At 42.9% G+C, this 12,281-nt stretch overlaps 1 protein-coding gene across 6 annotated transcripts in view; it reads right to left on the bottom strand.

Moving 5' to 3' along the window:
• The window catches only part of NTRK2 (neurotrophic receptor tyrosine kinase 2), a 343,471-nt gene that overhangs the window by 214,291 nt on the left and 116,899 nt on the right, over positions 1-12,281 (bottom strand). The window contains exon 13 of one of the 6 annotated variants that reach the window (XM_045562239.1): positions 717-1,212. The exons of the other annotated variants lie outside the window; for them this stretch is intronic. Coding sequence (XP_045418195.1) covers positions 1,175-1,212 — 38 coding nt within the window. The 3' untranslated portion in view covers positions 717-1,174. Of the gene's footprint in view, positions 1-716; positions 1,213-12,281 lie in introns of those variants that run through there. 6 annotated transcript variants of the gene reach the window in all.

Below are 12,281 nucleotides of genomic sequence, written 5' to 3'. Positions count from 1 at the left end.
CTGGGGGATGCAGAAATTGTAGCTCTAAGGCTGCCCTCTCAGCGATGAAGAAGGACACTATAAAGCACGTATTCATTATCGACCTGCCACCTCTTTGCTACTGGGGTCGGGACAAGCTTTCCTACCCATGAAAACCCAGCAGTAGGGCAGCATGTTGTAGGGGGACTATCCTCCTTAGAACCTCCTCTCCCGCTCACAGCAGGCCAGCCATTCTGCTCCCAGGCCTTTTCAGAGTAGAAAAGCTGCAATTCTGTAATGCAAACAGCATGAGATGCTGCGGCCTTCTGACTCCGCAGACTTCTAAAAAGCAGGTGGATCGCAGAGGGCAAACAAAAAGGGGCAAGGTTGTAATTTCACCATATGCATATATTTCACTCTTTTAGTTATTCTGAAACTGACTATGACTAACTTCAATCTATAGCCCCACCAAACAGCTGCCGCTGTCACTGCGGCTTCTTTGCCAGCTGATGAGCTTAAGGTGATCACCGGCATCGCATGATTCGGAGACCTAAGCTAAAAGTTTGGCTTTTATTGCCAGTGAAGAAAAAAAACCTTTTGATGACCCCACCAAGTCCCCCAAGTGAAGATGTATATGCCGTTAACTCTTCTAGTCATGGTGTTGTAAATGGAAAGTCAAACTCTCTGAATTCAGTACTGATTAGAGAACAGAAAATGATACTAAAATATGTGTTAAATGTAGATTAAACTGTTTAGTGTGCACTCATACCTGCCCTCAACTTTAGATTTTTTTTTTTTTTAACTTTGCAGTTCACCTTTTAATAAACAGAAGCAATTAAAATCAATACATTTCCAGTATGGTCAAACAGCACACTTTTCAGAAGAGAAGCACAATCCAATGGAATTTCATTTCGATTTTATGTTTGAATTATTGTAAGAACAGAAGAGAAGCATTAATGTAAGATGTTTCCTTGAGGAGCTGCTTGGCTGCCTGAGAGCTGCCTCTGCAATGGTGTTCCCCAGTCACGGCTCACAACACACGCAGGCTTCTGAACCGGCGAAATCCTCCTCCAAACACCACCCACATCTACCAGACAACCCCAAAGCAGCAGCACTTCCCGGGATAAGCCAACAGCAGTCCCAAGAGTCCAGCTAACAGGGCAGCATCAACCAACAAGCACCACAGCCCCTTTCTCTGTCTTTTCCTTTATTTCTGTTACCCATCCAGTGGGATCTTATGAAACAAAACAAAACCTAAAAGAAACACAAAATAAAACATAAGTCATGCTCAAAAGAAAAATAAATGGATATTAACATACAAGTACAATCACTTTTAAATGAACATAATAAATAAACATCAAAAATAAGACACAACATGGAATATGTTTGAAAACGCAAAGCAATATATCATAACAGAACATAAGTTGGGAGAAAATATGCCTCTCCTTTTAACCTTAACACTGATTTGACATGGTACATGAAACATGGGAAAGAAGCACAAAGGATTTCTGCAGACAGCTCTACCCACAACTATATCAGATGTTACCAGCTTAATTTAAGGAGGAAAAATATGTGTATGACATAGATGATCCCTGAAGAATTTTTATATATTTGCCTTTATGGGGGGAGAATGAGATTCAACAACAAATATCTACCCAAATCCTGATTCTTTCCCCACTTAATTTTATCAAATTGTTTCTAAAATAACTGATTATTTACTCAGCAATTGGATCAGAGAACTGGTTAACTTAACTGGTGAAATACTAGACAATGCAAGTATTTAGATTCTTTTTCGGGAATCCCAATATTAAATAATAAGTTGCCTAAATTTAAGTAAATACCATAGCATATATGAGACACATACATATATAGAGAGATGTACTGTTATATAACATATATAGCATAAGACATGTAGTATATTATATATCATAAATGTATGCATATAAGACATACAGTATATGCATATATTACATATAGTATATAAATCATATAATACATAATACCTAATATTAAACAAATCTGCAAACATTTATTGCACACTGACCACACAGTAGACACTGTGATAGATAATACAAAAACAAAGAAAATGGAGTTCCTTGACCTCAAACACTTCCTTGCCCCACAGATAAAGATGAGTAAATAATTTGGTCAGTAAGTAACCGCTAATCTACTTTGGCCAGGCTGGCTTCTAAGCATTGTACCCAAACTAGCCTTTTACATTTCCCGACAACCCGTGAGATATGTTCTATTACTGTGCCCTCCTTACTGGGGAGGACACAGGGGCCCAGAGAGTTAAGCAGCTTGCCTGAGGCCTGACAGCTAGTGGGCAGTAGAGCCCGGTTCCAGCGGGGACCTCTGATTCCACAGCCACCCTGCCATGTCCAAGTCATGGAAGGAGACAATGAACAAAAGACAAGCTCTCTCCAAAGATGCCTATGAAAACCCAGTGGAATGGGGAAGATTCTGGTACATGTAATTCTGTGTGTACTTTGCATGAATTTTTATTAAATTCATAAGTGGCAAAATAGATGCCATCATAATAGAAACCCCCAACAAACATTCAAGTTCGGCTTTGGAAGGCACCACTAAACCCAACCCTGCAGACTCCCCATCTTCCTCCACCTGGTGTCTGGTCTGCCAACTGCCACTGTCATCTGCCTCCAGAGCTGTAACTGCACCACCAATCTGCACCATCATTCACAACACTAAGAGGCTACGGAGCTTAATTTCCACCACATTTCTCTCTCCTGCCTTTCCAGGTCTTAGAAAAAGAACTGGGTACAGACAGCAAACATCATTTATGGATTTAATCACCCACAATGCCCTGAGAATTTAGGATGCACTCAGTGGCGCGGATTAATTCTCTTCCATTATCTCTCTCCAGTCTCTTTCTAAACGTTTCGCCTCCAGGCAAACATTGCCAAGCTAGTGGACTATGGCCTGTAGGATGAACATGCCAAATTAACAAACCAAACTCCTCAAGTTTTAAGAGGGTGGAGCTCAAATTCCACCGAAACAATAGTATTAATGTAAGGATGTCAAGTTTGTCAATAAAAACTGGAGAAACTGGTGTGACAAATAGAAGACATCACCTGGAAATAAAAAGATTTGTCGATTTCATTACTAGTTCCTCTGCACGTTCAATTTTGAAAGGAATTTGATTTTTTAAAAGTAACACAATGATTAAACTGCTGGTACAAAGCCTTATTTCCAATGGGTTTATGGCACAGGGACCCCAAGAGTTTACCAATCCCAGAGTGTTTACAGCAGGAATCAGGCCATTCTTCCTTTGCTGCTTCTTGCCATTTTCCTGCCCCAAGACCCTGCAGGCTCAGTAACTATTCCAACTGGGAAATACAGTTTGCTTTGCCCGATGCCAGCTCTACTGGACTATCTGAAGTTCTGTTGGACTCAGGCTGCAATTGCCTTTTCCCCTATTTCAATGGGTGTCAAATGTTTCTCCGCAGCCTCCTTCTGCTTGCCCTTTTAGGATGCAACCCTCCCAAAGAAGCAGATCTCAGCTCCACACACCCACGCAATAAAAACAAGCAAAGCCACCACAAAAACATGCATGATGTCTTCCTCGTGAGGAAAAGCCAGCCTGTTAGCACTGCAAGCAACGTGCAGTGTCTGCACTCAAACTGCCACCTCCACCACCTCTCACCTTGGGGAAGCCAAGTCAGCCTCCCCTTCGATACCCTTGATCTTCACGTGCTATTGACCGACTACAGATACTCTACCACATACTGAAAAGTTTGATCTCAAGAGTTGACTCAAACATATCCGGTGCATCCTATTTCTAAGAGGTTGACAGTAAAATCCACTGAGGCCCCCAGTTTACCCACCAGGACCTCATGCCCGTTGCCCTCTCCTGTTATAAAAAACTCAAGAAACGGACCACAAAATGATATCAAACAATACATGATTATTTTCACCTAGTGAGGGGGAAAGTTTTTAGACCACAACAAATGGCTGAACATCTTGTGGGTTTAGCAGCCAAACGAGCTGTCTAGCTTACGAGCCTGAAATATAGATATTTTGACAATGTGACATTCTGAAGCATTTGCAGCATTCCGATGGTGCGTGGCCGTTACCATGGGATCAGCTCTGTTATCAAAAACAACTTCAGAGAAACTTTGCCACCGCTGCACACACTGGCCGAGCTAGGCAGGAGCGAGGGTAAAAGCAGGTGCTGCCTGAGAAATGAGACGTCAGGTTGAACGCAGAAGGGGGAAGAAACCGGATGGGCCCTAATACTCAGTCTCTGCTATTTGCTGATACAGGATCTATTCACTGACCTTTTCAAAGGGAAGGACTGGGAAGGGGAGGGGGTTGAAGGTCAGTGAAGCACGCTGCGTTTTTACCACTGGCTCACAACACATTTAAATTTATTTACATTCGAACGTGCACACATTTTCGTCCTATCACTCAGAAGCAATCAGCCGTGAAATGGCGAGGATCTGCAGTACATTTAAATTAACAGCAATTTATCTGGAGCAAAAAGGAAAACTGCTGAGTCCAAAGGAAGCAATAGGGATGGAAGAAAGATGCAGCTGCTATCTAAAAAAGCAAATCTTACCACATTTGTCATTTGGAGAGTTCAAGCAGAAAACTGCCAACTTGAGCATCCACGTGGCATGGTGCCACTGGAGACGATTTGGTGGCTGGGCCGCCAGTGTAGCAGCTCACCTTCGTTGGAAAGCATTGGAAAGCAAAGTGGATGCTTCCTGATTCTTTCTGGAAAATGTTTACTAGGTAAGACAAAATAATAAACTCCTGCGTTCTCGTAACATCAGGTGTCTAGGAAACAGTGGGTTCAAAAGCTTCCCGTCACAGAGTTCGGTGTGAGTAAGGTGCAATGCTGCTTTATTTCAGCACCTGGGCTTAAACATCATCAGTCCCAATTTGATACCTGTGGAGGACTTACTATCTGTTGGTTTTTGCACCAACTCTACCTTGCTGTTGCTGCTTTTTCTATTTTGTACGTGACCCACATGGTGGATACGAAGTGTTCAAGGTCACCCAAGAATCAGTGAGAGAGCTGAAATCTCAACTCTGAACTCAGGATTTTCAGCCCATCTTTTACAAAAGTATCATCTGCACCTGTAGCAGAAATTTCCCAATAGATAAGTTTAGGTTCTGGTGCTTTCTTCTCCACACACAATCTGGCAGTTGCTTAAACGTCCCTCAAATACCCCTTTGGCTTCCCAAGGATGTGCTCTGTCCACATACCATCACCTCTCCTGAGACCTCCTTCCACCAAACGAGCTCTCCTTCTAGAAGCCTTGACTATTCTTCAAGGTCTGGTGCAAAAGCCATCTCCTGGGAGTATTTAGTTCACCCTTCTCTTAACTTCTATGGCATGTGCTTCCACTCATGGGGCTTTCCTTTGTACCTTTAAAAACTTATATCTATTTCCTTTTGACTTCCTTGCATCCCAGGCTGCATTCCATAGAAGGGTAAAGGGAGCGTGTCTATACATCTATGCCCAACATTGCCTCACACAGATACCAAGGGCTGAATGCATTTTAGTTTTCACAATAGTAATGTCTAAACTGTGCATTTTATTGGAGAATTTTGTTTTAGCCTATTTTCTGTTGTTTATAACAGAATACCTGAAACTGGGTAATTTATAAAGAAAAAGAATTTACTTCTTACAGTTATGGAGGCTAAGTACCAAGTTGAGGGGCTGCATCTGGTGAGGGTCTTCTTGCTAGTGGGGACTCTCTGCAGAGTCCCAAGCCAGTGCAGGGCATTACGGAGTGTGCTAGCTCAGGTCTCTCTTCCTCTTCTTATGAAACCACCAGTCCCACTCCCATGATGACCCATTAATCCATGAATCCGTCAATGAATTAATCCATTCATGGGGGCGGGGCCCTCATGACACAATCGCCTCTTAAAGGCCCCATCTCTCATACTGCCACACTGGGGATTAAGTTTCAACATGATTTTCAGAGGCGACAAACATTCAAACCACAGCAAATTTCCATGTTCTCAACAAAAGAACTGACTTGGAGAGAAGGACGGAATGCAGTGCAGAATCTGCTGCTTCTCATTGATAACGGGGTTAAACCAGTCACTTTAAAGCTTCCGGTACAAATCACAGACTTGCTCAGAAGTACACTGAAGACTACAAAGTTAGACACGTGGACACCCAGGGAGCGCTTCCTGGAGCATTTTAAGCTCCTGGGAAAAAGGTGCTAGACTTGGTTTATTCTAATTTTCACTATGATCAAAATTACAATGGGCATGGGACATAGGAAAAAAAAAACTGTTGTCCATTTATTAGCTAGCGATGAAAAACTAAAAATACATGGCTAACGATGGTCAAGAAGGCTTTTAAAGGAAAAGCTGTGGTTTGACTTTGCCAAATGGAGTTTAGTTATGAGCTGAAAATTAAAGTAGGAAACACAACGTTCTTGGCAAAGCTAGAATGAGTAAGGAAAGCCAAAGTTATGGCACAATTAAAATTCAGTGATTCTAAAGAGGACGTGCTCTGATCAGCACGGCCTGATGACAAGTGTCCAGGGACTTGACAACTACCATTTCAGAGACTTCACGTGGGATGGGAAGCACATGCAAAGACCGATGCCCTTGCCCCACGCATGGAATCACCTACAAATGCTTTCAGTGGAGTAGGAAAAAAAATGGAGTTTATAGTTTGACGGGAATTCAGATTCTCAACAGGCTTCACTACCATCCCATTGTGACACCTAAATCAATCTATTTTTCTCCTAGGCGGTGTTTCTAGACTTCTGCCCTACTTCAATAAACATGTATTTCAAGAGTGAAATGACATTTTCTTAAAGATATTGTACCACAATTCTGAGTGCAGAGCCACTCACCAGTGACTCAAATATTCAGTACACATACGCACGGCAATATGAATTTCATTATAGAAGAGTGTGTACTTGCTGCTGCCATCATGGATCTTGTGCCCAAATCTATTTTTACCAACATACTCGAGCCAGTGGTTCTTCATAGTATGTAGCCAGAGTGTTAGAACATACAGAGTCCAAACAGGAGATCAATGATATTCATCTATTATTTCATCAATCTATAACTACAAAAAATCTGCAAAAACCTCAGATCTACACAATGAGAGTTGCTTGGCTCTGCCCAATTGTGGCTGAAACCGTGGGCCAAAGATCAAAATGGGTCTGGGAGTAAATTTCTACAAAAGTAAATAATGTACAACAAAAGACGCAAGAGAGAAGGTCAGCTGGTGCCATGTGAGAATGGTGATGGTAATTATGTTGAAGATGAAGATCAGGAGACAGAAGGAGGAAGAGGAGAAGGAAGAATAAAAAAAAGTAGCTGGCGTTGATGCACTTCAAGAGACCTCAAGCATGTACAGAGAGTGACAGTTATTGAAGAGTGAAAATAGAGATATTAAGGATCCAAAACAGGAATATAAATCCAAGTCCAAGTTTAAGATGGTCCTAGAAGAAAGAGAATTGGTAAAAATAAAATTTGCCATGAAATAACATTTTTTCATTATTCACCCCAAGCAATGTTTCAGAAGTAGAGTTTGAAGATCTTTAACATTTAGGATTCTTGCTAAGAAAGCAACAATCAGGGAGGCTTTTGTGTGGACAGTGTCCCTGCGGACTGTTGCAAATCCCAGAAGTCAGATCCTCCAGTGGTCCCAATTAAACCAGAAGAGGGTCAAATTACCCTCGCTTGACCAGGGGTACTTTATAAATTCCATCTCCACTGAAATTAGCTAAGCGGGAAAGATAACGAAACCTCAGCTAAGCACCAAGTGTTCCAAAATGCAGAACAAAGACAGGTGGGGTTGATGAGCCCCATGAACTGACTACAATGAACATGAATTACCCAAATCTGCCTGAGAGTGGGATAAAAAGCAAAGCCTGTGTTCTGTCTGGCCAGGGACTTCTTGGAAGGTAGGCTGTCATCCTCTGATCTGGAGCCCATAGGTGAAACTGCCAAGTCCTCATTCAAAGGACTGAACCAAGGCTTTTCAAGGGGCCTAGTGCATGTGGTCACTTACAGGCTCATTGGTGGTGTCCCTCTCCCCATGTGCTACTGCCATTTCGCGGCCTCCTCACTGCCCACAAGCAAGGATGTTAACAGCCCACTGCCCAGGGTCCTGCCTCCAGACCAAGGTGGGGCCACAGGTCTGCTTCCCATGGCTGCTGCAGGTACATACCCTGACTGTGGGGGGCGGGGGTGGCCAGTGAGCAGGAAACTTCCAGGCTTCAAAATCACTTCTCTGGACACAGGATTTTATCCAGAGAAGTGGATTCGCCTGAACTCGGAGACAGAAGATTATGGGGAAGGAAGGAGATCCTCCACCCAAACATGCCTTTCTCTCTGGTGTCTGTTCCTCGAAACAACCACTAGCAGGGCTTCCATCATCTCAGACATTACCTAGCTAGAGTGAGAATTAAAACATGCCTCGACTCCACAGCAGGGCCACCACGGACTCATTTGGCACTCTGTTGATATCTGGGGAAGGTTGGGTTGAAATGGTGACCATTCTGCACTTTTTCAGAGTACCTGGGGCATTATTTGACACTTTTCTAGAAAGAGAAATTAAAAGTCCCAGATCAGACGCTATGGAAGCATATCCAACTTAAACTTCAGTGATTGTGTCTTATCCTAGCAAGGCTCATGAGGGTGGAACCCTGAAACGCTCTTCAGTCTGAACAAGTGCTGCTCATTTAGGCCACCCAGAACAGGATCCACACCCTAAACCTTCTCCACATCTGGTGGTACCCGCAGGATTCTGGAAACAGCCAGTCACTATGCACACTCCTTAAGCTCAGCAGGCGACCCATTTCGAAAAGCCCCATTGAAACAAAGCTTGCTCTATCCAGAAGTGGACTGTCACTAGGAAACTTGAAAACCGCAAAGCCAATTCCAGGGTGCCCTGACTTGACTTAAGTTAACCCCACAGTTCTAGAAGCCTCTGCTGTCAGGGACATTTTTATTTGCTCAAAGAGTTCATTTTGGAAAGAGCCCATGCTGCTATGTTATCCCACCTCCCTGTGTTACTAACCCTCAACAGCATCTTACAGAAGCTGCATGTGTGCTGACCTCAGTGGTTTTACAGGGCAAGACCCCTTTCTGAAAGATTCCCTCTTCTCCTTGAATCCATGCTGGAGTACAACAAGTCCCTTCATTATTCTTTGGTTCAGGTACAATTTATATATGGAGAAAACTCTGGATTGTAAAGAGCAGGACTCTTTACACACACACACACACACACACACACACACACACACACACACACACACACGCAAATGTCACAGCTTACTTTCCTTCTGAACTAAAGTATGGAGGGCAGCTATGGCATTCCAACTATATAACCGCTTGGTTAAGAATCATGGCAACCACACCAAAACCCAACCAAACTCAAGAAACAATGCATTTCAGATTTTTTTTAAATAAACATTTAATGTATCTAAAACAATGACATTATTTTAAGGAATGTTTTCCAACACTTAAAGAAAGTTGTCTGCTAAGTCAAAATGATTAAAAGGGAAAGGCTATTTACCTTGTAACCCTGTGCACATTCTCAGTTTAGCACAGGAATCACCATCTACATAAGGCACAAGACGAGTTGAAAATCACGTGATGGACAAATGCATTTCCTTATGTGAAGCAGTAAAAATTTTACAATGTCGCATAGATGAAAGGACAGAGTGTAATTACATGTGTAAAGCAGGAATGACTAGATTTTAGATTAGTTTTTTCTTCCATTCTTCACAGTTATGACCATATATCATCCATCATTCTAACTTTACAAGATCCCAAAACTACACAGAAACTCCTCAACTTACAATGGGGTTATGTCCCGATATACCTGTAGTAAGTTCAAAGTATCCTAAGTCAAAAATGCATTTAATACACCTAACCTGCCAACCACCGTAGCTTAGCCGAGCCTGCCTTAAATGTGCTCAGAACACTTACATTACCCTGCAGTTGGGCAGAATCATCTGACCGCTCTGCGGACTGTAGAGTGTCAGCTTGTTCACCCTCCTGACCAGGGCGCTGACTGGGAGCTGCTCACTGCCCCTGCCCAGCATGGTGAGAGAGTATCATACATCTTTCTCTGAGTGCATATTGCTTTTGCACCATCGTAAAGTCAAAAAATTGTAAGGGACTGTCTGTACTTACAGGTACTATTGGAATTAGAATTGTAGTAAGTAAAGTGACCCCACATGTTTATCTTCCTTGGCGATCGCATGTTAAAGATTCATTTCCACAGTGATGCCTAAAAGAAACCCACTCGGCTGGCTGGTTAAACAGCAAGAAGCAGCCCAAAGCCAGACTGACCTGAGTTTGTATCTCGCCTCTTTCTCTCCTGAGCTGTGTCAAGCTGGTCAAGTCAGGGGACCTCTCTGAACCTCAGTTATCCAACGTTAGCATGACTAGAACTAATACAAGTACTTCGTGCCTTCCAGCTGTCCCTTCCAAGTCACCAGCAGCGAACTCCACCCTGCCTGCAGTCAGCCCAGCAGCCACTGCAAATGACTACTTTCAACTGCATTCTAAATCATAGGAGTAAACAGAGTCATTGTCATGAGTTATGAAGTCAAAAGTCACAGAAGGGAACTTTGCTCAAAAAGCCCAAATCCATCCTCCTAGAAAAGGTGGGCTCAAACTGAGAGTTAGAAGCCCTGGGGCCACTGGAGGAGGCTGTGCAGAACCACAGCTGACAGCTCCCCGGGTGTCTCTGTGCCCTCTCGCATCCAGTCTCAGGAGCTAAGATGTCTCTCGATGCCGAAATGGCAGCTGCTGGCTGGTGCTATCGCTTTGCATCTGAATGCTGGCAAGGGCCGGGATTTCACACCCGTGGTGGAAAATGTCTGTGAACCATTCCACGGCTTCAGTTCCAATTCCAGGACCACAAAGACATTTCTTGCAAAACGATTTTGCCTTTAACCTTGACTGTGAAACTGACTCTACAACCCCACAACTGAGGAATAGACATAGATGATAATTATGAAACCACGATATTAATAGGTTTTTGGTTTCCAGTTGTCCTAGACATCCACACAAGTTGTCCGAAGGTGAAACGAGAGCCTCCAGGAACACATCCGCTCTACCCAGACCTGCTTCCCCCAACGACGATGCTGGGTTCTGCCTATCTAGCATCTTCCAGCAGCAGCTAAATGAACCAAACCCTAACTAAATTTAACTGGCTAATTGCACCTAAATTACAGTCACAAAGCCCCTTCAGAAGATTCAGTCAATTTCTTGAGGGAGAAAGTAAATGTTTTACTATATAATTATAAACTTAATTAACATAAAATAAATTAATTAGGGACTTGCGCTGGTAATGAGCACCATGGTTTAGCTGTTTATTGCCGTATTTTCCAGGGGAAGCTAAACCTTGAGAAGAGGGCTAAGTTGTTCTTTAAGCCTAATTCCACCTCACCTCTCCCACCCCCAAGTGACCTGTTAGCTTTCTTGTTTATACTCAGCAGCCTTCATGGAATGCTGATTCCTCCATGCTGGGATTCACTCTCACCGCAAGAACTGCAGAATGAAAATGCCCTCATACTGGACACCTAAAATTCTACAGAATTCAAATGAAAATGGGTTGAGTACTAATCTCTAGGGGGAAAATATCCCCATCTTAAACCATTATATCTACACTAGTTCCTAGCTGGCAGTTCGCTACAATAACAGATGATTATCTAAAGTCATAATTTCCATTTCCCAGAATATAATGACAAAGGCTCACCTAGAACTGAAATAACCATCTGCCACAGATTGTTCCACATCGTTTGTTTGCTTGTTTGTTTTTTAATTCTCAGAAAGAATTCAAAAATGGTATTGGCAAAGAAGGACGATTTTACAAAAATGACCCAGTTTCCAACCCGTATTGTCACAACTATCATCCTAATTGTCTTCATCTGACTTAGGAGAGGAGGCAGCTGAGAAAAGGAGCCTCCCAGGATGATCTTGATGGCACAGAGAAGGTTTTTGGTAAATAGAAGATGTCTTGTTCTAATTTTCAAGTGTTCGTAGTTTCTAGGAACACCGACCTGCACCTCTCGTACCTGTTTACCCTCTAACTTGCTGTGAAGATGAGGAATAGCTGCTGTGTGAAGCCTGAGCCTCTGGGAGGTAGAAAGAAGAGTGATTGAGAGTGTGGGCTCTGAAGCTAGAACACCCAGTCTGGTGTGACCTTGGGCAAGTTGCCTGTTTCCTCACCCGTAAAATGGAGCTAATGATACGACTTAATTTGAGGCTACTGTGCAGATTAAAAAAGCTAATACACATATGAGTGCTTAGAAGTGTATCTGACACACAATACGTGCTCAATGCATATTAGCTGTTCCCAT

The sequence above is a fragment of the Lemur catta genome, chromosome 10 (assembly GCF_020740605.2).
Source record: "Lemur catta isolate mLemCat1 chromosome 10, mLemCat1.pri, whole genome shotgun sequence".
Classification (NCBI taxonomy): Eukaryota; Metazoa; Chordata; class Mammalia; order Primates; family Lemuridae; genus Lemur; species Lemur catta.
The sequence above is the reverse complement of the archived record's forward strand: the minus strand, read 5'-3'. Positions and strand labels throughout refer to the sequence as shown.